Here is a 25392-nt window from a genome sequence, read left to right as displayed (position 1 = left end):
AGCACTGCAACGAACGCTCTCCAATAAACGGAAATTCCCGCTGTCGGTTGGCGTCCTGGCATTGCTAGCAAAAGCTATACCAGAGACGCGCAATGCACCGCGCGCAGCAGCTACGCTCAGTCTTTTGCATTTCTGCATAGTAACTTCTACAGCGCTTTCGGAATTTTGTGGTGAGAGCTACCCTGGGCTACGAGTCGAGCATTTCGTGGTAGTAGAGAGATGCCAGTTGTGCGCATGTGCCATTACCATGGCAAACGGAGAACAGCAGTAGGGGAGGCACGTGAATGAGCAGTTGTGCGCATGTGCCGATACCATGGTAACCAATGAGACCCCTCAGGTGCGTCGCCGTCTCGCTGCACGCTGCTCTACCACCCGAACCGCGCGTCGCATGCCAGCATTGCGTATTAAAGGCAGAGATGAAATAGGCATGCAGATGGTTGATGTGGTTGCCACCCGTTTACACCATCCTACGACACTGTTTCATAGTTGTGTGTGATTTTGGGTGATTTCAACAGGCAACAGGACTCACTTAGTCACTGTAGGAAGGAAACGTTTGACTTAATTAAGCTTCGGACCCTCACGCCCAGTCTTCTCCATGGGAAACGACTATAGACCTTGCATAATAAAGATACTCTACCAAATCGAAATATTGTATAGACAAAATTGAGACCACTGCATGCTACTTCCCAGATCATCAGGCAGTCTTCGTCTCTGTCAAGCAAAATGAATAAAAGATGATTATACCCAATGTCTCTCATTAATAAACATACGTTGACCAGAGCTCAGCCAGGAAAACGTTCCTCTCGCTACGTATATCCTGGCAGAGCTGAGCTAAGCCACTGCCAATATTTTTCATTCGTAATGGTTAAAAAAACAGTAATCACTTCCCACTGTTGCCTTTGGTGGGGAGCTTTACTAGTGCCATGGAAAGTGCAATTTTTTTGTTAGGTTAATCATGCAAAAAAGGTTGTGGAGTAAGGTAATTAAACCAACTCGGACGTGCGAAAGCTATTACTCTCAGATTAAAGTTTATGGAGAGTAGGACACGAAAAACACACCGTGACAGTGTGTTGCAGCCTGAACACTTAGGATTCAAATCCGGTGATAGCTATGGTAACCTAGAATGTTGCAAGACAGTAGTTATCGCCAAAGCTCGTTGCCCAATGTGCAAAGGCTTGCTTTTCTATAAGCTACACAGTAAGATAATGTCTGTTTAAGCATGTTTACACATAAAGCACAATATTTTGTCTACCGTAAATTGCCGCCTTTGTAATGTCCCACAAACAATCGATGGTTTGGTTTGGTTTGTGGGGTTTAATGTCCCAAAGCGACTCAGGATATGAGAGACGCCGTAGTGGAGGACTCCGGAAATTTCGACCCCCTGGGGTTCTTTAACGTGCACTGACATCGCACAGCACACGGGCACCTTGATTTTCGCCGCCATCGAAAAGCGGCCGCCGAGGCTGGGATTCGATCCTGCGTCCTTGGGAACAGTAGTCGAGTGCCGTAACTAATGCGCCATCCCGGCGGGGTCAAACAAATGAGCACTCTTCGTTAATGTAAAAGGTGCAATGCTCTTAGGGTTGTGGGATATCTGGGATCGAACAGTGAAAAAGAGGCTTTATGTGACACCCAATTTTATATGATACTTCACCGCAGTGCAATTTGTTTTTGATTGGATAGACAAGTTATTACCGGTTGGCCTCCATAGTTTCTGCAAAGACACATGTTGGCCTGCCATTGAAAATCGATTCCCAGTCAAAGATCTCTTCAGCTAAAAGACGTGTATGTCCAAACTTCATTTCAAACCATAGTGACGCTCTCGCTTATGGGTGTTTCCTACCTATCTTCTAGTGGCTATTGCTTAGCTGTGCTTTATTCGGGACAGCATTGATTTCAAATGGTGTCTTAATAGTTTGTAGAAAACTCATTTATATAAACATTGCTGCATTATAGTAAATATTATGCTTAAAAAAACGATAGATATGGCATTCGGTACTCGTTTCCCTCGAGAAATTCCCAATTTTGAAAGCGCATCACAACAAGATGACAAAGCGTTAGAAGATTTTCCTGGGCTCTGAAACTGGAAATTACTAATTTTCACTAATAAATAAACTAAAATACTACGCGTGACGATTTTCTTGGTGCCGCTGTTTTCAGTGAGCAGAAATAGTAGCTGGAAGCCCAGCTTACAATTTTCAAAAGTTAAATTTAACGGGACATAAAGGATACATTTGTAGGTTCCAAATTCTCGGCGATAATTACCTATTCAAAGTACATCGTTTGCTCAATTAATTTTCTGTTGGTTTTTGTAGCTGTTGTTTCTGCCGCGCCCAATATGCGTCCACAAGTTAATGTTTATGGCACAACTCTAGCCATAATGAAAGAAGCTTGTAAATATTAAATGCAGAAAGGATGCATTTTCCCAGACACTAAAAATGCTGAAATAGCGATACAAAGCAGAACTTGCGCAAGTCTGTAGCTTCCTCAGCTGAAGAATTAAGCCGCTTAAGGACTTGAAAGCATTTCACGTTTTGTAATGCCGAGAGCAAGCTTCGTTTTTTCCGCCAAGTGTGTCGGGATGGCAGTTACTCCGCGAGGCTGAAATCGCCTCTAATTATATATTCATGCGTTTCGCATCGACCGATGCCAGAGCAGTATGAATGTGAAAGAGACAGCTTGAATGAAAAGCTTAATGCGAGCGCAATAATACCATCAAAAACTAGTCATCCACGCACACAAAAAAAGCATTTTGCAGTGCCACAGCAAATCCGAAATAACAAAAACAAAAACCCTGTCCTTTGGAAATATTAGTATAAGAATGGAAAGCGTGCTCTTTTTCAAGCACTGTTATTTGATTACATCGATGTCGAGCCCGGAAAGAGGAGGTAAAAAGGCACGAGCGTACAAAGAACAGGCAGCAATGATGAAATGTTTAAAACGTTGTATTGCAGCGCACTGCTAATGGAAAGCTGTAAGGTTTCCAATGAAAGTGTGCGGAAAAAGGGATTAACTTCCATTGGGTCCATAGTTATCTCGCCTGGCCTAATCTGCTGGAGAAGGAGCACCTGGAAACGGAAGCACCTCGTGCCGAGAAAGGAAAATTGCAGCTTCTGTCCACGATGTCGTAACAAGACAAGCAGCCCATGGCGAGGATAGATGCAGGCCACCCGTATTTTGCACCTCGAGGGAAGACAGGAAACTTGAAATTTTGAATAGCTGATGGAGAGGATTAAAATCTTGGCTCCCGTAGAGGTTCTCGGAACAAACTACATGTTCACATTATTTTATTTTTTTCCCTTAAAGCATATATGAAAAGTGTTTTAATCATTTAATACTGGCGTACTACGCCAACGTTTATGTTTAGTTTCAAGCTGTACTTATTCCCAGTTGCAAGTTTGCGGAGGTTTGTTTCCGACTTGGGTCATATATTGCCATATATATATGGCGATATATGGGTCATATATTGGTCATATATATGGGTCATATATATTGGTCATATAGTGCGAATTGCATCGACGTCATCGCTAGTTGGCATCGGTGTTACTCCCTTGTTAAAGGTTGAAGATGACGACACGCGTATGCAGCGGCGGAGCACTATATAACTGGCTCTTGTGTTCCTGTATTCCGCCTGCGACATTAATAAAAGGAATCAAATAGCAACGAATGCCGAATGTTGACGTTGCTTTACTCTGTGTTACTGGTTGCTTCGCAGGATGTGGACCTGGCTTCCCATAGAAAGGTGACAACTGCAACAGCCTACAGTAAAAGCTTATGTTCTCAATGTTGTAACTATAAGGTCAAATTATACACTTCAAGCTAGTGATTCCGTAAGGCATGTTCTGAAAAAGCGTTTTTTTTCTTTTTGCAAAATATAGTGTATATACAGGTATGCTGGCGCACATACCTGTCCTTAATACCTAGTAACAGTAAATATTAACGCTTGGACGTTTATTGGCACTTAGTTCAATAGTAATTTTCTTCTTGGCCTGTTTTACCAAAAGTGTGCCTATTTCAGTTGGAATATGTTCTTTCCGTATGCATCTGGTATTTTGTATCCGATATGCATTATATTTAGGTTAGTGTGCAGCAGATAAAACTGTGAATAAGGTATATTAGAATTTTTCTGTGAGGAAAAACATTAAGATGAAAAATGGTTAAATAATAGAAGCATTTAGAGAAAAGGACGGGACACAGAGACACAAGAAAGCACAAACACAGCGTCTTGAGTTTGTGCTTTCTTGCGTCCCTGTGTACCGTCCTTTGCGCTGTTCTTTAATTATGCAAAACCATTAGCCCACCAACTCACTCTTAGAAACATTTTTTTGCTGGGCTCCTCTTATGGACATGAGAACAATGCTATTTTAAGGACATAATATAATAAACACGTGTCGTAACCATCGGTCTCTCCATGCAATATCAGGAAAGGGAATTTTTTGTGGATATTGAAACAAAGTCAGTAATAGCTGCCCTTCAAATATCTGCAAGTCGCTGAAGCTATGTCAGCGCATTACACAAGTGAAGAACATCATTTTCTATTATTTCAATTTTACTCAAACAGCGCTGAAATATTTGCATGTCATCAAGTGGTTTACACTTAGGTGATATGCCAAAATTACACATATCTTTTTAAAGCTCAAAACTTCTGAAAATATGGATATTTTTTCGCACCGTTCATGGTTCCTGTGTTCGCCTTAAAATACTGGAATTAAACCTATACCCACGATTCATATGCGTGTTCTTGAGAGAAGCCTAATAAGTGCCGAACTTACAATGATGCATTATTAATAAGTAGTATGTCTACCTAAGTTAAAAGCGAAAATGGTGGTGAGGAGTGCGTGTGATGCAAAAGCAAGAAAACTGAATGTCGTTAAGGATAACTGAGAGGATTTCGATCGGAGTGATATATTCGACATATATCTCGGGTATATTTCTCCAATTAAGCCTGTCCCGCGAAAGTGTGGGAGTGTACACACATCTATGGTCAAGCTGTTTCTGGACAGTTTATTTGGGGCTCACCAGTGCGAATGTGTAATTAAAAGTACAGTTTGCCGCTTAGGTCTCCACTTCTCTCAAAACGCAAAACGACCCGCAATAAGCTTATTGCACCGCGCCTAGTATCTGGTTAAAGAGCTGAAGGTGAGAGAGGGACAAAAAGACAAGGGTGGATGAAGTGGCGAAACAGCAGCATTGCAGTTCAATTTTTTATGGTCCAGAGTTTTCTGAGCATGGCAAATGCCGGACGCGCAGGCAGATTGTAAAAGATACTAGCTAGAAGGTCTTCTAGAAAGAAAAAACGCACATGACGAAGTAGAACGGCATATTGGTTTATTTAGTTTTGATTCCTATTGTGGGCACACAGTGTGACCAGACATGCGCAAAGAAAGGAACAAAGCATACAGACAAGCGCAGAATTTTTGTCGATATGTATCCTTCACTCCTTTCTTTGTCCCTATCTGTTACCGTTGTGAACTCACAAGTGTGCGCATGTTGAGTTGAGAACATTGCAAGTGCCTGCTTCCTTCAAGACTTTTGTCTGCACTCGGCGCCTACGTATATGATTTATTATGCTGCAATGGTGTCTGTGCTGTGCCTCATTAAAATGCAGCGTTCCAGAGGAATTATTCTTTATTCACCATGTATTGTGTTTGTGCCCATTTTCGTACATTGTATGACCTGAAGTGGGAACAAATGTCTTTTGTAGTTTGTTATTTCAAGCCATCGTACCCGGATTCACGGAAATGCATGGAAGTAAATATCATTCCCTCGATAGTTGCGTCTTCTGAGCATATTTTGTAAGCTAATAATGCGAACGTGATCAAAAACCGTTTAGACAATATTTGCGATTAGCTCTCACTTTCCTGTCCCTAATCCTTCTCTTTGTAATGAAGTCGTTATCGAAATAAAATTACCGTGCAATGACACAAGTACATGCTTGTAACGATGCTCTTACATGTGACGAAATATATATGCCTTCACAGCGTCCTTCTTTCTGTGGAGGTCGATGCTAACTAATAAATTTGAGAAGGAAAATTTCAGACTGACTAGCCGAGGTGACAATCTGCAGTGATTTTCTATAAACTCTTTCAGCTGAGTCCCTGGAAACGTCTATCACCCAATCAGGGTTTGATCACTATTAAGAGGTCAGGACCTCCGGTATCACTGAAATCCTGTATTGTCTTCTCAGTTCGCGTGCACAACACGAGAGAAGTGAGCTTTTTTATGCCTATAAACTATCTCTCTGATTTAACTTGAAACATATGTTTGGTGATTTCTTGATTTACGAAATTTTCTAATAGAAGCCCTATTGTCTAATACCTTGACATTCTTATTGAAATGTACTAAATATTACCTCCAAATTCGTCCACTCTGTAGGAAAGTATGCTCTGTACCCGAGTGGAGAACTTTACATTCACGACGTGGACGAGCGGGACGCCGAACGTTCTTACCGATGTCAAGTCTTGGACCATACCACCAACGCTACCAAAGCCAACACTCGACCTGCCAGGATCATCCTTCAAGGTGAGAACTTAGTCGCGCCTCTTATATTCTTGGCAATAATGCAACAAGCAATTAATTTGTAGACACCTTGTATTAAGCTCAGTGATATCTCGGTACCGCAGAAGTGTCTTCTTTTGTGTATCTAAAGCCATTTGGCAAAATTGAAATAAAAGTTTCTTGAACTGCAGCAATTTTGCAACACGGGGAGATGTTCGCACCAGTCGATCTTTTGTTTTTCTTCTTTGTTGCTTCTTGAATTATTTATGGACCATTTGGCTTATAGCGGTGTCTTATAGCGGTTTCTTTAGTATTACTTCAAGACTGCTGGCACTGTCTAAAATCGAAGACGGGCGCAGCGCTTATTTCGAAGATTAAGCAGGCGGGCCAAACTACGTTAGACGTCTGCCTTCAGATTTTAATCACACAACGCTCCACAGAGTGCAACCTCCTGGAGATTTCTTCAAAGTGAAATGCAAGTAAACTATAAGCAGATACAGAGAACCCTTATTGTCCACGCAATTGCTTCAATCGTATTTTGTAAAACAGCCTTACGTCATCATAACTTACGAGACTCCTTCCCTTTGTAATTATTTTGATTGGTAAGGAAATTTATTCCAGGAACAAGGACAGGATATATAATATATATTCTATGTGTTTTAAGCTTAGAGAGAATCGGTAGCTTTCCCATTTGAGATAAGGGTCGATCGAAACTGAGGAGCGCATGAGGCAACTCTGGTGGCACCCGTTCCTTATAAAAGCCCTTGCCAACCGGAGTATAGCTAGAGCGGCGGAGATGATGACATGTTGGCACGAGTGACGAACGACCTGCCGGCCAACCTTTCTCCAACGAAAAGCAAACCGCACTAAAATAAATCTCACAAAATATTCAACAACAAAAGAAGGGCGAAATCTATGGTACGTCGCACCGATCGAGCGTCGTCCCATCGACCGCGGAGAGAGACGCTGTCCCGCGCTTCGAACGACGTCAATCGGCGCCATAGACCCACGCTGCTCGTTCAGCCGCAAAGGTTTCCGGGTGCCTCAACAATCACTGCTCTCCCAGCTTCTCCTCTCCTCAATGTTTGCCGCCGCGTTTGGCCGCGTGCTTTATTTGTTGTCAGTGAAAATGATCGAAATCGCCACTGCGTGCTGGGCGCGACTCAAACCACCTTTTCCTCCTCCGGCGCATCGTTCTCTCCACCCTCTCGCGATTCGGGACCCATGTCGTCGCTAAATCGTTTCGAGTTCGCCGCGCTTTGTCAGCTCTCCCTTTCAACGTGCCCCTCTCTCTCTCTCTGTCTTATTCCCATCCTCTCGGCTACAGGGCCCCAGAAACGTTGTGAACTCTCCCCCCTTTCCTTTCTCCCTCCTCCCCAAAAAGCATAAATGAAGCTAGTCGGAGCAGAGCGAATCGAACGACACAGGGATGACATTCAACCATCGCCTTCTTGTTCGTTTTTGATTGCTTTGCTGCGTTCCCTGTGTCTATTTTCTCAACTGTTATTTCCTCACACCCCTTCTGCACTCTTCCTGAAATTCTAACATTCTGCAGCTCAATGAGCTGCGCCAGGAAAAAATATAGAAAGCGCGCGATGACCCTTGGTGACTTCTTTCCTCGGCTAGCTCCCGCTCTTTATCCTTCCAGCATAGAGCCGCCTCCAAACTGCAATGAACCGAAACGCGGTCATCCTGTCATTACGTTGAATTTGCAGTAAGGCTGAACAGTACGGGAGGTTGGTTCAAAACTTATTTGTCGCCCTATCTTCCCAAAAACGACATAACGGCCAATCGGTAAAAAAATATATATGGTCGTAACTGCGTATGACCATATCATTGTAGTTTTTATTCGATTTTAACGACAGCTGATTCTTTTTTTCTCTCCACTGGGATGTGTAGATTCATGTCATATGGCTAGCAGACCTATTTCATAATTTTTTCGCAGAAGCGTATGGCTGACACACAGAAACGAGCGGTGTCTCGATCGTATATGTCGAAATCTGGCTCGACCGATCTGCGTGCGAGCCGATTCTTGTGTCATCGGATTATCGAGCGAGATAAAAAGTGCCCCATAATGAGAGCGCCAACTTAACGCCCCCTACGCATTGTACGCGCACAGCCCCTTTCTTTCAAGAGCGTTTCGCCTTCCTCCTCCTCGTCTCGCTCCCTGGACATCGTCCTTCCTTCCTTTTCTTTTCCCCTCGCAACTCCCAGTGCGAACCGGATGCTGCGCTCTGCGACAGTTTCTCTCTACGTTTCTACTTGCTTCCGGCGCTATTTTCTGCCGCCGTTTTCGGCAATCGGTACACGCTCTCTCTATCGTAGGAACACTCGTTCTGGCACTTTTCGCGCAGCTATCGTCAGCTTGACACGCGCGTTAATTGGTTTTCGTGTGGTTCGCTGCACGGTCTCGTCTCTTGGCTCCTGCTCATCCCAGTAATTAAATTACATCCGCGTTGGCCGTCACTGCTGCGCGCGGAGGAAATAAAGATGTACGCAGGAGTGTCTTGGAAAAGCTATACAAATATAACGCATGTAGAGCATTGTTCGTGCGCCGTAATGAGGCTATTCAGAGCGTAGCGATAACGGTCATTAAGTCCTTCAAAGGAACATAAGGCGGTTAGGCTATGGCGTCGTTTTGTCTCGTGTGACAAAACGGGTGCGCTGTGCGTAGAGTAAAGCCCGATAATTTTTTGTTTACTGGCGTTTGCTTTTCTGACGCCATTTTTTGAACGGCCTGAAGTAGACTATTAACGTGAAAAGCTGAGCAAGGAAGACAATGGTTTTGATAGGGCTTGTGAGTGAAATATATTGCGAGGTATGCATGCAGTTCTTGAGATATTTCCGAAGTTATCGTCCTTGGCTTAATGTTCCCTTAACTTTTTACTTGTTTATGAAATGCTGCCACGGCTCAAATGCTAGGTGTTTCATTAAAGCCTGCCACTAATTCTAAAAAATTGTCGCTTTGTCTTTATTCAGGCGACATCTGCGCCGTAGTTGTACTTTTAAGCAGACATAAGAAAACAGAATAATGTATAATGTAAGCTGTAGCGTAATGTTGACAATTGGCATGAAATTAAGAGAGTCAGAATATCCTTGCAAATTGAGGTTTTCAGCCGGTCATTAGTATTAGCCATACCCGGTTTCAAAGTTTTGAAACTGAAGTTACTCCCAGCGCTGTGGCTCGGCACGTTTGTGGGTACTGCGCGCCGAAGATACGTGTTTTCTAAAAATCCGCGGTCGAAGTACTGCCCCCAGGGCAGACAGTCAGTAACCTAGGTATAAGTTAGATAAGGCAGAGTTACATGAAGAAAAAAAGAGAAACAGGGCTTGGTTTAGCCATGTGCTGAACGTTTGATTGAAATAGAAATAAAGGTACCAGTCATGTTCGTTCTGGTATTTTGAAGTTGATCATAAAATGTCACTATGATAGAAAGGCAGCTTTAAACTTATGGCTTAAAAATGATTATCTGGCTTCGCTGTGATGGGGCCCTCGAAATCCAGGCTCAAATGAACTGCCAGCAACCGGGACATGATAGAGGAAAGTTAGGTAAGCTGGCACTTTAAACCTTAAGATTGTTAAGGCGCGATCTAAAAGATGCTGTAATTAGCCTTAGATATTGAAGCTGATAGGCGGGACATGCAAGTATATAAATCATATTTGCAATGTAACTGTAATACTTAAAGTTGTGTTTATTTGTTATACAGTATAGCCGGAATCATTACTGAGAGCTACCGAGGGCAGCGTGATAAGGGATAAGTTTTACAGCGAGATTTACTGCATGGTTCAAAGCAGGTAAAAACAGCGCTGGTTCTGTATCAGGTTAAAAGATACCGCAATTTTATAGCGCTTCGTAGCCCTTGCTATTTCCGGGAAGATGTCTTTTAGGAAGTCTTTTTGGCATCAAGATATTATGATACCTTCTTAGGATAAGTGCTGCGCTACATAGAGACGTCGAGCAGGTTAAAGGTAATTTAGCTTGCTCTTTCGACATGAGTTCTTTCGTTGCACAAAGTAGCGGCTTGCGGTCAAGTGCGTTTGATATTTTCGCAGCATCTTGTCTTGTGTACCATGTCAAAAGAAAATCTTACCTGATTGTTAATTGTTAAAAAAGAGACTCGGGCCATTTATTGCGTAGGAGAAAAACTCCGGACGTCGGGTAATTTTCTGATGTTGAAACTACTTCGATCACATTATATTTTACTTCTAACTGCTACATTTGTTTGCAAATATTTCAAACTAAATCTGAACTCTTTCAAAATAGTATTCGTTAAGCATGATCTATATTTCCTCAGGTATACAAAATACGTCACTCCTCAAAATTAGAACTAATTGTGGCATGCAGATGATCTCGTATACCTTTTCAGTCTTAATAAATAGCTTTCATTCATTCACACATTATCTCCATATTTCAACACTTTTCGCTCAACTGAAAGCGTTATTAGACTTTACCTGCTTTCAGTCATCAGCCATTAACACTATTTGAATATTCTCAAATTGCTCGCTGGATTATATTTCAGGAATTGTGTGTTGTGTTTTTTCTTGCGATGAATTGTGTTTCCTGCTTCAATGAATGCACTGCTTTATATTTTGTACTCCAGTCTATTTCTACCCAAACATTGCCCACAGTATTGCTGCTTTAAACGTGTACCGTACTTACGTTTTATTTCATTTTTATTTTTTCACTTCAGAGCTGGGCCCCATCAGACAGAATTATCTCTAGCTCCGACCTCCAGCATTTTTTATATAAAAAAAAAATCAAATTCCAATTCTAATTACAATATTTGCTGGAGCTTTTTGTTTTATAAGGATAAGTCGATGTTCTTTAATTGTTCTTATGAAACGTAAACGGTTCGGTACATATCCTTTTAGAGTGAATGGTCTGAATGTATAGAACTGCAGTTTTAAAATATTTTACATAGCTGTTAATAAAATGATAGAATTGCCAGTCAGTAGGTCTGCTGTAAATGCAAGTAGTCAGTTCATAGTAGTCACGTTAGACTGTCACACCAACAAAATTAACAGCTGATGCCTAGTACGACTGTGGAAATGAGGTGGTTGCATAAAAGAGTTTTAAAGTCTCCAGTGAAAGCAAGGGCAGAAGTCTACGCTGCCAGATAAAAAAAACAATCGTCTATATATCACCTGTAAATTAACGGTGCTACAGGACAACTATCGGGGAATTGCGCTTTAAAGCGCGACATAACGATATTGGCATAATTAGGCCCTATTTTGCATGCATGCGTGACATATGCGTTCTATTCTTATTCTAGTACACAAATATTTTGTTTATTACAGCACTTTCAAAAACTAGGCCAAACGTAGCAAAGAATTTGCAAAAAAAATCAAGCGATGCTTGGAATGCTTAGTCAGGCGTTATAAAAGAAGATTGGCTACAGCTAGCTTCAGCAATTGAATTGGGGAGTTTGCTGTTTTCAAAGAACATATCCTCTGCTCCATGGCATTTTATGACCGACCTAATGAGCTGAGGTCAGACCTGTTTTGTACGCCCTCGCTGATAACCTCACGAAATTGACGAACCGAGCAGAATTGTCGCATGTTTCGCTTGAATTTCACCATCACTGTGAAACCACTCATAAGTGTAAATATGTCTGTATATCTTCGAAGGGAAGCTTTATCTGGGTACACCTTATTACACATTCGGCAGCTCAGCGTTCACTAAGTAAAGAACACTCAGCGCTTGCCCACTCAATTTTTTTCCTCCATCCAGAACTCTTTCCTCAAGCTTCAAGATTTGCATAGTTACCAATAAATTTCTTTATTAGCATAAACATTGCTCCGGAGTACAAAACCACTGAGTTAATAATGGCCTGCGCCTTTCATTTCAGGAGTGACTAGATTCTGGGTATAGGAAGAGAAAAAAAAAATAACATTTGCTTATGTTATAGGATTTCATGTTTCTGAGTGACGGGAAGGCAGAAACGCAGTGGAATCACAGTCCTTGTGCAGTTCACTGACATCATTTCTTCTCCTACGTGTATCCATCGTAGCGCTACGCAAATCCGAGGCCCCCCGAGTCACCTCGTGGGTGAAAGAGGTGACCGTGGAAGAGGGGCAGCCGGCGACGCTGAGCTGCGCGGCGCGGGGCGTGCCCCTGCCGGCCTATCACTGGTTCCGGCAGTCAGGCGCCGACATGCGACCCGTACTTGCAGCCGTGGCTCAGTCTGCTTCCACGGGCATGCACCCGCAGGGCTCTTCGCGCGGCACCCTGTCGCTAGGACCCGTGCGTACGCATGACGCAGGCCGCTATGTGTGCCTCGTCAACAACACTTACGGCGAGGACAGGGTCTATGTGACCCTCAATGTGAGAGGTAAGTGTGAGCTTCAGGACATTGTTTACTGCATGTCATGCTACGCTTGCTTGTGTGGTTTGAGTTACAGATAGATGTGATCGTGCAGTCAGGCTGACAGTTACATAAGGGGGCATACGTATTGTACCTCAAAACAGCGGCCATTCTATCGAACACTTGTTCCGAAGGAAGGCAAAGTATAGGGCACATAACAAAGTGGAGCGATAAGGGTAAGGTTCCGTATTTCTTGCTGTTTCCTTGCCATTGCCGAGCAGTTGCGAAGTATATCCTTTTTGCGTGGGCGTCGGAGATGTAGAATCTGCAGCCTTTGTAAGAAGTTATAAAGTTAAGTGAATTCCTCGTTAGCTGTGTAGTAATGCTCTTGCAGCACTTGTTCACTCATCAGTTTTGAAGCATTCAAGACTGCGGTCACATTCATCTTCGGGAACGTTTTGGTGCTGGCGATGCATGATGAGTCGCACAGCTTGGCTCGGCACCAACTTGTTTTGGCTCTAAACTTTTCATTTGGATCAGTTAATAGGGTTTGACGTTCTGAAGCGACATAGACTTTAGAATCATTTGGGGTTCTTTAACGTGAAATGCCATCGCACAGCACGCGGGCACCTTGCTTTTCACCTTAACTTAAAAGCGGCAGTCGCGGTCGAGGTTCGATCCCGCATCCTTGGACACACCAGTCTAGCGACTTATCCACTGCGCCACAGCGGTGGGATACTATAACTTTTGAGAAAGTTGTAATTTAGGGTGCCTCAAATATGCTAACCTTAATTACACGACGCGCTCCTGATACTTGATGTATAGGTAGGTATTACGCCGCTATGACCTAAAAGCGTATTCATTTTGCAGAATTGTATTTTCTCATGAATTTTAGTAACCACTATTTTTCACTGAGTGCTTCGTCATGCCTGGTAGAATGTTAGTCATGAAAAATTCGTTACAGTTATACCGATTTCAATCTTTCGATGAAATTTTTGAAGATTGCGCCTTCATTAGCTAGCTTAAAGAGAGACACTAAAAGTGACCAAGAATGCTGTCTGCGATACTTGTTTATTCCGTATTAGACTACACGTAGTATATAAACTGATTTGAAGCCAAGATAAGCCGCGGAAACGTTAGGAACCTTGATTGGCATTAGGTGCAGCTGGTATCAAAACCTTTACTAACCCACAGTTACGTGGTTTGTGTCAGAAACACTGCCATTGTCTATGCGGCTGCACTGTTCGCGTTTATGACAGCGTAATAATGCCCCCTGCCGGTGCTTGGAGCATCGGTGCGTCACAATATTTCTTTGTGTGGGCTGGTACAACTTTTGTTGGAGCACCAATCATATACTGTCTAAAAATATTTCTAAACAGTTTGTTTTAGCCAATAAAACTGAAGCTGCCAAGCAAAATGACAGGCCAGAAGTTTGAAGTATGTTCAATAAAATCTTTTTCAGCGTATAATGTTGAACATTTTCAGTAATTAGAGCGAATGAATTCGTTTTTTACGATTGAAACTAGTGTTTGGTAGTTTAACGGAAGAGATTCAGTGCATAGCTTCCCCAACTTAGAGCAGAACTAAGTTGGTAAAAAGATTGTAGGTATTCTATAGTTCCCTACATTTGCAGATAAGCGTGCGAGTATAGAGCTGGATAGTTATCTCAACTAGTCGCAAACGCTTAACGCTTGCAATGCGTCTCGTTGACAGTTTTACTTATGGGAAATGTACATAGATGACATCGATGTTGTTTATGCTTTTCCTTAAGAGGCGCACAACCAAAGTTTACATCCGAAAACAATGTTCGCCCCGATAACGCCTGAAAAGAACTTTTCGGAACCACTACGGTATCTGTGTAAATACTAAGAGTTTTATTCGAGAACATGCCTGTCTCTAAACAGCTCACCGAACGCCTCAGGTCATATTTCAATCGCCTGCCAACTTATTTTCTTAATGCTTTCTTGTTTCTTCCCGATTCCTCCCTAAAGAGGTTGCCAAATGTGGCACAAAGGTGTCTGCCAGAGTAGCTTCATTTTTTCTTTGTTTTTTTTCCTTCAGCCGTCGGATAATTCGAAGTGTCCGCTCCCAGTGTTTACAACCAGCAATATGTAGGCGACCTGTGGTAACAACGTTGACCTTCATGAAAAGGCAAACGGACCCGATCGTCCAAATATAAGCCGCTTTTGGTACATTGCAGCTTTTCCTGAGGCCGTCAGAGTTTACTCGGTTGTTTAGAACATAAGGATTACTACAACCTGCTTCCATAGCCAGCGCTCGATGTACGGCAGAGCTCAATGTCCAATAGGTGTAGTGCTTACGTTCATTACCTTTGCTGCATGTCAGGATAAGAGAGGTCTTATTTCGAGTAAAACACCGTTTATTCCAAGGCTACGCCACAAAAGAAGGATGACGCGCGGCCTTTGAGATAGAAATTTAATTTTAAGGTTTAACATTTGGGATCTGCAGCCCCGAAGTATCCCTTAAGACGTGCTCACGGTCCAGACACTTGTGGCGTATATATAAAAACTTCTGATGTCCACTTCAGAAGGGCATCTGCGCCACCCAGGGTGATGTGTATACCGGCTTTGTCAGTCGGCTCACCTAGCAAGCAAAAAAATATGATACTCTACTTACTAACTTGTGTTGCTCCTTCATGAGGCGCAGGTATCTTTGCTGATCCCTAGCAGATTAGTTCTAAGCTGAAGCTTTATTATAACGTCTTGTGTATCAGAAGTTTTGAACCTATTCCATGAAATGTAGTGTGTTTTAATGGTTCTATCTTGCCGCGCATGCTTAAATTATCGTATTCTTTAGCGATTGTGGAAGCTCATATTTTGACATCCTACTGTCCGATATATTGTCGGTGCCGCAAATATACGTATAGCTGACTGGTCAGTAGTACGGGGGCAAAGGCGCCGCCCCTTTCTCAGTGGTAACCCAAGTCTGTCTTCTCAAAGTCCGTCTTCTCAACAAAAGAAAATTCTGCAGTGCACTGGTGCATCGTCTTCGTCTTCATTATAAAATAGTCTAAGAGTATGGAGATCTTGCGACTTTTTCACCATTTACTATTTGGTCTGTCGACAGTGAAAGGACTGTCACTGAGTGTGCAATGCCTTAATGATGATTTCACAATTGTCATGATGAATGGTACTAGCATCACACACTAGGCTCACAGCTAAAAAAAAACACCTGACGTTTAAGTGTCGCCTTAAAAGCAAACGCGTCTTTAACACCACCTTTTCATTTCACAAACGTTTATATATTTTTGCTACTCAAATATAAATTTGATGTTTGGGGAAAAGAAGGCGCAGCATACGGCAGCCAGCCAGATTATTTTGTGTTGTTTCTCCTCCTTGCTTTTATTTTTAAGGTAGTTTACCTCCTTTATGGGCTGGATGTTCCTTTGAGACAACATTTCAAAATGTTTTCGGGACAAGCTGCCAGAGATTTCAGACCACCATGAATGGAGTTTCAGATGACTTGCTTTCTGCTACACCCGGCGGAGAAAGGATCCACTTTCGAAGGCTCGCGTTTGAGACTTTTATACAAAACATTTCCTGAGCTACATCAAGCACATCTCAAGCCCGGACTCATAAAAATAGAAAAATATACACTTTACCCGCTATAGCTCCCATCACCATTTAGTAGAATCTCCCTTCAAACAATTGCTATTACAGCTCGCAGCATCAATGGGTTACACTTTGTTTCATCTCAAGTGGGTTTTGAAAACGCCTAGTGAAAATGAACGATAAGCACAGTTCATCCCTTTTACTTTCTGTGCATTGCTTGTTTTTTTCGCCTACCCCACAATTAGCTCAAGCATAACCGGACATTGAGGAAGTTTACATAGGACAGCATATTTGAGAGGACAGAGGAGTATTTCACTGAACATCAAGCAAATCTCTTCCGCTTATTCTACTGCCGCTATGCAGGCGTTCCTTTGGTGAGCGTTCAGCCCCGGTTCCAGAGGGTACCCTTGGGCGCCTCCGTGACGCTGACGTGCAACGCGACAGGCGGAGGTACTGGAGTGTTGGCTCGCGAGCTGCGCTGGTACCGCAACCTGGCGCCCGTCCAGCCCTCGGTGGCAGACAGGGTACGCCTGCTCGGCCCCTCCGTGCTGCATCTGGGCTCGGTTAAGGACGGCCAGGAAGGCGTCTACCAGTGCCTGCTCGACGGCACCAAGGAATCGGCGCAGGCCACGGCTTTTGTCTTGCTCATGGGTAGGTGACTGGCAAAGCTGCCCTTGTCAACCATAGCGAAAGCTACGTTTTCTGAAGCACAAAAGGCGATAAAGTCGAGATTTCATGTTCGTCTCTTTCATCCGGGCTTTGTGGGCTTTGTGACTCATAGTGGCTTCCGACAGCTTGTTACGACTTTTATTCCGAATTATTTTTATGATAGTATGGGCGACTAGCTTAATGTGGGAGGTCAAGCGATTAAGTCTCCTGTCGGAGGCAGCCTCGCACTATGAGATTGTAACTTCTGTTCTCATTGAATAGTTCATGTGCAAAGAAACGAATAGCTTCACTCTTGCAGAATGCTTGAAGAAAACTTTAAAATCGACGGTAATACAGTGTTAGAATGTCATTTGTCAATTTGCTTTTCATTGCGGACAGAACTGCTACTTTATTGAAGTTACTTGAAGTGAAATATTACTTCATTATTATTGTCGCCCTGGAAAATCCACTTACTTCAAAGCGGATGTTATTGTTAATGAGTTGGCAGGTATAGCTATGATTTGCGTTAGTGCACTTAGCAGTTACACAACCGTATATATCTTACATTCAGATTCGAGAATATTGCGTGCGTCAGGCGGCTCTAATTCTCTTTCAACTTTTCATACTCCCGTGCAGTCACCAAGCCCGAACTGACGGTAACCTTCAGCGAGCAGAACACGTACCCTGGCAGCTTTGTGTCCCTCAAGTGTGCCGCCCGGGGTCACCCAATGCCTCGCGTAACATGGACGCTTGACGGCGGCCCTGTGCCTTCATCTCGTCGTGTGCTTCGTGGCGACTTTGTCACTGAAGACCACATAGTGCACAGCTTCGTTAACCTGACGGCAGCCAATGTAACGCACGGCGGCGAGTATGCGTGTCAGGCCGAGAACGAGGCGGGCCGCGTTTCCCACTCCGCCTGGCTAAACGTGGTAGGCCCACCCACGCCGCTTCCGCCACGCAACCTGACCGTCCTGTCCGGTGAAACGCTCAGCCTCGCCTGCCCCGTCAAGGGATACCCTTTCGCCTCCTTCACTTGGTACAAGGGCGCCTTTGGTGAGTGCTTCGCACGGAGGCATTGCAACGGTCTAACGAGCGTGTTATTATAGTTGGTTGGTTAGTTGGTTTGTGGGGTTTAACGTCCCAAAGCGACTCAGGCTATGAGAGACGCCGTAGTAGAGGACTCCAGAAATTTCGACCACCTGGGGTTCTTTGTTAACCATCATCATCATCAGCCTGATTATACCCACTGCAGGGCGAAGGCCTCTCCCATATCTCTCCACTTAACCCGGTTCTGTGCTAGCTGCATCCACTTGACCCCTTTGTCATCTTTGTTAACATGCACTGACATATACAGCACACGGGTGCTTTGCTTTTCGCCTCCATCGAAAAACGCCCGTCAAGGCCGGGATTCGATCCCGCATCTTTGGGAACAGTAGTCGAATGCCGCAACCACTATGCCACCCCGGCGGGGTCGTGCTATTAGGATTTATCAATGCGTAACCATTGTATGGCTATATAGGCGGGTTTCGCGTTGGCATGACCTTGTCGGTGCTGCAGAAGCTGAAGTAGTTAGCATAACAGAAAAATAATGGTACTACCGGATAGATTGTCAAGAAAAGGTGTATAAGTGACAGAATGGTTGAGGTGGGGTAATTAGTTAAATATTTATAGCAATTAGGTCGCTCAGCCGTAGAAATAACCGGTAAGGGTAATTTAGACGTCCAAAAGGAGTCATTGGGTGCACGGATTTCGGCGATGTAGGCCTAACTTCTGGTGGTGGGAAATTTGAAATGTTTGAACCTGAGCGAGCGGGAAAGGGCGCCATTTGCGTGCACAAATGGGTGGGAACAATTAAAATTGTCTAAAGAGAAGTAATCAACCTACTGCAGTCTGCGAAATTCTGAGAGGGCTGCAGGACCTGCAGTGCAAAAATCAGAAAGCCTGAGCGCTGCTGCTGCACAGGGTACACCGCGCGCCCCTTAAAAAACAAAACCAGTGTTCCTCTCAAGGGATGAAAGTTCACCGGCGTTTTATAATTCGTTTATAGGAAAGGACAGGCATCAGTGTCTGCCACTAGCGCAATCCCACTGACAAAACTCGCTAAAAACACAGCAACGCTCAGGCTTAAGCATTTCTCTGCAGCAGATTCTGCAGTGATCCATGAAAATATTTAAAACGCCGCTCATAGAGTCTGCCCCCCCCACCCTCGCTTTTCTCACCTTCAGAGGGGGTAATGTGTGGACAAACAGTCTACATAGAACAAGGCTAAGTTATTTCTCTACTTATATCTCCTATATGACTCTATATCCTTCCGTTCATACTTTGCAGTATTTATAACGCTTTAAATTATAATAGTCAAAAGTGGTACACGAAGGTTATGAATAGTTGTCTAGTAACCATTTTTCAAAGCCTAAGGTTGATACACTAGCAAATATACTATATGAGTTTTAGTATTGATAGTGTGAGGACGGGAGCAAACATTAACATGGTGGCCGAATTTTATTTCAGCCAACCGAACACTTGTGGATGGACAACGTTACCGAATGAACAGCCATGGGCGCTTAACCATCCACGACATCGACCGCAAGACGGACGATGGTGTCGTTGTTTGCTCGGCGACAAGTCCTGACGGCCGCACAGCAGAAGCGCAAGTGCACCTTCATGTTGCAGGTGAGACGACGGCTTACAGTAACCTCATATTCATGTAGAACACTTCTACAGAAACGCAGCTGCTACGTTCCGAAATTGATACATATCATAAATGTAAAGATTCGGTATAGTTGCTGAAGACTTCTGACGCATGAGAATGCAGTAACAATTTTCGCGCGGCGGTGTTTTTTTGATTAATGTTCTTTCTGCTGCTGCATCTCTGCACATTAGCGATCTTAGCGCCGCTGCTGCCACTTCGGTGCCTCGCGTCACCTCATTCCGAGGTTTTATTGGTTCTTCTGTCGCATCGCCTCCGCTTCACGTTGTTATAGTTGCTCCAGTGCCTGTCGTCGGCCGCGATGCGGCCTGGCTCGTCGAGCCCGTCGCTAGGACAGTAGAGCTCCGAATGTTTAGGAGCACGAAGCAAATCTCTCTTAGCTCGCCACGCTTCATTCTTCCGCTTGCGTGTCTCGCCCGTTTCTGAGTATGCAGTTGTGAAGACGGCGGAGTGCAGTAGGTGCTGCCGCGGAATAATGTAGACCTTCCATCGCGGCTAAAGACAGGCAAAAGGCTAAAAACTATATAACCTCTCTGCCCACGTCCCCACTCTCTCGGCGTGCTCTCATCTACGCAGTGCACTGCAGCGCGCTTTCCAGACCCAACATAATGCGATTGTACGTTAGCGCGCTGTGCTTCTTGCTCGCGATGCCATCTTACCTTCTTTTGCGCGCCTAGCCACGAGGCAACACTCGTGCCATGCTCAGCCACATACATGCCTCATGTTGAGACAATCTCTCAACATTACAGTTTGGAAAGTAGGCTGGTACCCCACCAAACTCGTCGTTATATAGCACGAAGGCAGTCGTGTGGAGACGACTCCAAAGATGCACGTACCCACACCTGACCCTGACGAATGATATGTTCCCGGATGTAAGATCAGTTAAGTGTAAACACTGCGGGTTGAGAGGGTTCCTTTACCACATAATAGGGGAATACCCAAATTCTCCTTTGATGACGCTAATTATCGGCTCTAAAGTATCCTCCGCCTCGTCCGACTGACTTAAGAGAACACTGCGCCTCAATGTCTCCCCGCCAGCTTCTAAAGCGATGCCTCCTGCTTGCCCGACCTTGTGCCGACGGCGACACCAGGTGATGACGTCAAAATCTCGCGGTATCTCGCGGAATCTCTTGAAGTGTGACACTTTTCATGGCCGGACGTACAGCGTAGCTTTCTTCTTAATTTTTGAGGTATCCAGATGACGTCAAAGCGTACGTCAGTGCACAGCCGAAGCCATTTTTGCGGCCTGTTCTCACTAGTGCGGTCGGAGGTCCAGCTACTCATGGGCATCCGTTTTCTCTGTCTCTCTACATTATGTAATGACACATTACACTGATGTAATGAAAACTAAATCAGCATCATTGAGTGACAGTTCGAAGGCGGACAAAGACCGGTACAAAAAAAAAAAAAAAAGGAACTGTGCTGCACCGACAAGTTAAGTTTCCAGTCGATATGCGTGACTCCACGGTTTGCGTTGACTTGTGGCGACGCATAAACATGCGCGACATTCACAAATTCTTTGCACTCCGGACGAGCTTCGTCACAAGAGACCAAATGAAAGCAGCTTTGAAGGGCAAAATAGGATGGATTAAAAAGCCGTTGCTGAAGCAGACGAACATGTGCGTTGCATAAGTACGGGCGTGCCATACGATGTTTTTCCCAGCTAAACTGCTAAATCTTTGGATTGAGAACTTTTTATACCAAAGTTGTTTGCGGCACTTGCTTCATTCGATAAGAAGTAGTTAATGTTTGCATCGTCTGTGGCGACAACGAAGGAAAACATACCACAGCAACAACACTTATCGGTGCTTTGCGAGCTCGAAATGATTGTTTTGCCACAGACAGACAAAACGCTTCAAATGTAGTGTAGTCTGGGACAAACTATGTTTTGCGTGTTATTTTTATAAATAAGTTGATAAAGCTCTTCAAACCTTCCGCAAAATAACAATTCCTGCCTAAGTTCATTTGCCGAATCTGTGGCTTTCTTTATGTAAATAACACAAAAGGGCGCCGCAGGTGCCATCGCCAGAGCAGTGGCCTTTTCGTCGCCGCCGAAACAGAAGATTCGAACATTCGACTTCTGATCGAAAGAGGCAAGCTAGCTTTAGACAGGAAGCGGTAAAATGGTGAGCAGGGCTGCAATTACTACCGCAATGACAGATTCACAGGCTACAATGAAGACTCATGCTATCAGATATGAGATAAAATAAAACTCTTTATGACTCCGGGTAGGCTTTGAGCCCACCCTGTGTGGCCACAACAGTTTCGCTGATCATTGCATTAGACCCCTACGCTACCGCCGCAGCCGAACGTCCTTCGCGGTCATCGCGCTGTGCTTTGCAGGCCGTTGCCTTAATCACATTCTGTCCGTGCAGTCAAGCTTGACAACCGCGCTTCGAACTGACGCAGAAGTAAAAGCGAAGTGCTTATTCACCGAAATGACATCTGGTCTAAGCAAGCCATGTTTTAGCGGTAAAGGCTCCGTTCTTCACATTTTCCGGTGTCGTCGGCTTTAGGAAGGAAGCAAATCTTGAGCATGGTTCTGACAGGTACTAAAAGGGCATATGAAACTACCGAGAACTGATTGTCTTACTTCACGAGACCATATAACACAGCTGACAACTCGGGCTATTCGGCTCGGAAGAGGTGGTGGTTCCCGGTCTTACGGGACTGGAACTGGTAGGTCCACGCCGTTTGCGGTGGGGGTTAGCATTCCCCAGGCCGTTACCTGTTGTAGGCCGTCATTGCACCCGCCACCGCTTCGGTGGCGTACAACAGCAGTTGCGACACGCGTATCTATCTCTCCCTCATTTTCTTTCCTTCTTCTCTATTCTTTCCTCTGTTCGCACGAGGCAGCGGAGGTGGCTCAGCTATAGAGCCAGTACCAGACCAGCGCATTTGCTTTTTTTTCTTTTTACAGTCGCAACAACAATAACTCGGGCTGATACCTTGACATGGACACCGAACATCAGTTAGAGATGTTACTCTTTGCCACGTTTTACCCGTTTATACGGTTCGGTTAAGGCGAGGCTTGATATATATGTCGGGTGGCCTTGCACATATTGCGGCCGTATACGACTGTATACTAATAATGTATTAAGGTTAAGTGATACAAATTGACGCAATAATAATAAAGCGAGCAGCAAAGAGAATTTACGTGGACAAGAATACGAAAAGGAACCAGCATAAGAGTCATTACTTCCATCTTGCCAAAATTTTAAAGGCGGAGAATAAGTATACCTTATTTTTCTTACACTTCTTACATTCGTGCTCCGCATGATGGGGTCTATTCGTGTTTTTTTTTTTTTTATCTGCGTGTACGTGATAAGCCATTCTATGCGTGTAAATTGCGGGTTGGTCAGCTGTACTGCAATGTCTACCTCCATTCTGACACCGCAGTTCCCCCGACGATCGCGCCCTTCTCTTTCCCGGCCTCGGTGCGTGAGGGCGAGCGTGCGAGCGCCCACTGCTTCGTGTCGTCGGGCGATCGGCCGGTGTCGCTGTGGTGGCTCAAGGACGGACACCCGCTGCAACCGGGACTGCTGGACGTCAAGCCGCAGCTGATGAACGACTTCCTGTCGGTGCTTTACTTCGAGAGCATCGCCGAAGAGCACAACGGCACCTACACATGTGTCGCTAGCAACCCGTACGCGCGCACAAACGCCTCCGCACAGCTGGTTGTCCAGGGTGAGAGATGCCTTCTTGCTACTCGAAATAACATTTGCGTAGGAATACCTTATTAAGAGTGCTACGGAAGACGTTAAGAAGAGAAGGCATGCAGTAATTTGGGCTAAGTATTACTACGTAGACGTAAAAGAACCCCAGGTGATTGAAATTACCCCAAAGTCTTTCATTACAGCGCCACTACCCCTCAGAGTGTGCCGGAAATAAATTAGTACAGTTTTTTTTTTAGGTAAATCCTTCCGGATGGTAGTTCCACTGTATTCTTGGCTACGCATGCTTATCTCTTTTAAACGAACATGATCAGTATATTAAGCAGACTGATTGCCTGTTAGCACACTATAATTGAGTGTTTATATTGCTCTACCCTATAGCAATTTATACATACATCACACTATGGAACAACACAACATCGACATTTTGTCCTCCTTTCCTCTCTAAGGTTATACTGCGACCCATCGTTATAACTCACAAGGTTTGCGAAAGGCAGCGCCTTTGCCGCACATTCTCACAACTTATATCAGAAAAGAATCTGAGTTGAATGTGTAAGGGCATGCCCAACATCTCGCTCAGTCTTTTCACTTGAGGTGTTTAGACACACAAGTCTACAACCATGATACAGAAGGGTAGTTCCTATAGAGGAAACCGAATAGCCGGAACCGCCATACCGTCTTCGCGCAAGCTTCATGTAAGCCTGCCGCAGCTGGAGCTTGGTGCGTACTGTCCTGAAGAGCTCATCCATTGAGTTATGAAACACCCTTTAGTTCTTTCCCAAAGCAAGTTAAAGGCGAAATAATATTTATTATCATGCTGCATACAATGCGTCAATAAAATTTTTGTTTAATTCCTGGGCGTTGTTCAGTGGCACCAAAATGGGTGTACACACCTTCGAGCACCAACGCTCTCAAAGGAAGTACCATGCGGTTCGACTGCCAGGCGGATGGTTTCCCGACACCAGTGATTCGGTGGAAGATGGCCACAGGTAAGAAGTTTTCGTTGGTTACAGGCTTACATTGCCTCTCATAACTTTTTTCACATTGAGAAGGCAAATAAATAGTAATAGGTTTGCTCTAGAAGAAACGGATAAAGCTACCCAGTTTCCCAATATTATTATACTCATTGAATAATTTGTGCGTGTTTATACGATTTCCTTAAATTTGGTTATCTTTCTGCATGCTCTTATTCCTGATTTATTATTATTTTTAAAATCAAGCAAACAACTCTCTTTTCCCTATTTGGGCCCAATCAAGGGGGTGTATCGAGTGGATTCGTCACCATCCGAAGTAATGCCAAGCTCCAGGTACTGGAGAACGGGTCGCTAGTCCTCCAGCACGTAGACGCATCCGATGCAGGCATCTACCTCTGCCAAGCGACCAACGGTGTTGGGCCAGAGCTGACACACGAAGCCAAGCTCACTGTGTCTGGTGAGTGCTTACAAGTCGTTTAAAGGTCAGCAAAAAGAATGGCCCCTAAAGAGACGGTAGGATTAAATTTGTCGCGGTTTTGAGGGGCTCAAGGAATCCATCTCGCGTTCTGCATTCTCTACGCCACCAGTGCCAGCCACCTTCATCACCAGCTCAATGTCGGTGACCTCACGGAAGGGAGACAAGGTTCACCTGCAGTGTGACTCCATTGGCGACCCGCCGCTCAGCATAACCTGGTACCGGGACAATGTGCTGCTCGACATGGACAGGCACCCCAGGTAACCAAAAAATGCTATTGCAAAGCCCGCATTGTAACTTTTATTTTCGGCATGCGGCATTTCTAACCGTGTAGCACGCTTTGTGTCCACCTAAAGCACCTCATAATCGCAATAACCTTTATCATTTTCAAATCTTAGAAAGTCCAGCTTCCCCCGAACAAATTTGCTGCCCTAAGCGTCTATCAAAGTAAAAGCCTCGCACTGAAACTGAATTCAATTCTGCTCTGGATCATGTGCTGAGTATCAAACAAAAGCGCGTCTAGCCTCGAGATCTACCT

The 25392-nt window shown here is 44.4% G+C and overlaps 1 protein-coding gene across 1 annotated transcript in view; it reads left to right on the top strand.

Annotated features, from left to right (window-relative positions):
• The window catches only part of LOC146190541 (cell adhesion molecule Dscam2-like), a 177203-nt gene that overhangs the window by 134430 nt on the left and 17381 nt on the right, over positions 1–25392 (top strand). Inside the window, exons 6-14 of the mRNA XM_084600190.1 lie at positions 6376–6522; positions 12511–12831; positions 16740–17027; positions 17661–18077; positions 19533–19694; positions 23131–23418; positions 24275–24394; positions 24663–24836; positions 24967–25114. Of these exons, the coding sequence (XP_084456316.1) occupies positions 6376–6522; positions 12511–12831; positions 16740–17027; positions 17661–18077; positions 19533–19694; positions 23131–23418; positions 24275–24394; positions 24663–24836; positions 24967–25114 (2065 nt within the window). The remainder of the gene's footprint in view (positions 1–6375; positions 6523–12510; positions 12832–16739; positions 17028–17660; positions 18078–19532; positions 19695–23130; positions 23419–24274; positions 24395–24662; positions 24837–24966; positions 25115–25392) is intronic.

This window comes from Amblyomma maculatum, chromosome 4 (genome assembly GCF_055883805.1).
Source record: "Amblyomma maculatum isolate TAMU_Amacu chromosome 4, ASM5588380v1, whole genome shotgun sequence".
Taxonomy (NCBI): Eukaryota; Metazoa; Arthropoda; class Arachnida; order Ixodida; family Ixodidae; genus Amblyomma; species Amblyomma maculatum.
The sequence above is the reverse complement of the archived record's forward strand: the minus strand, read 5'-3'. Positions and strand labels throughout refer to the sequence as shown.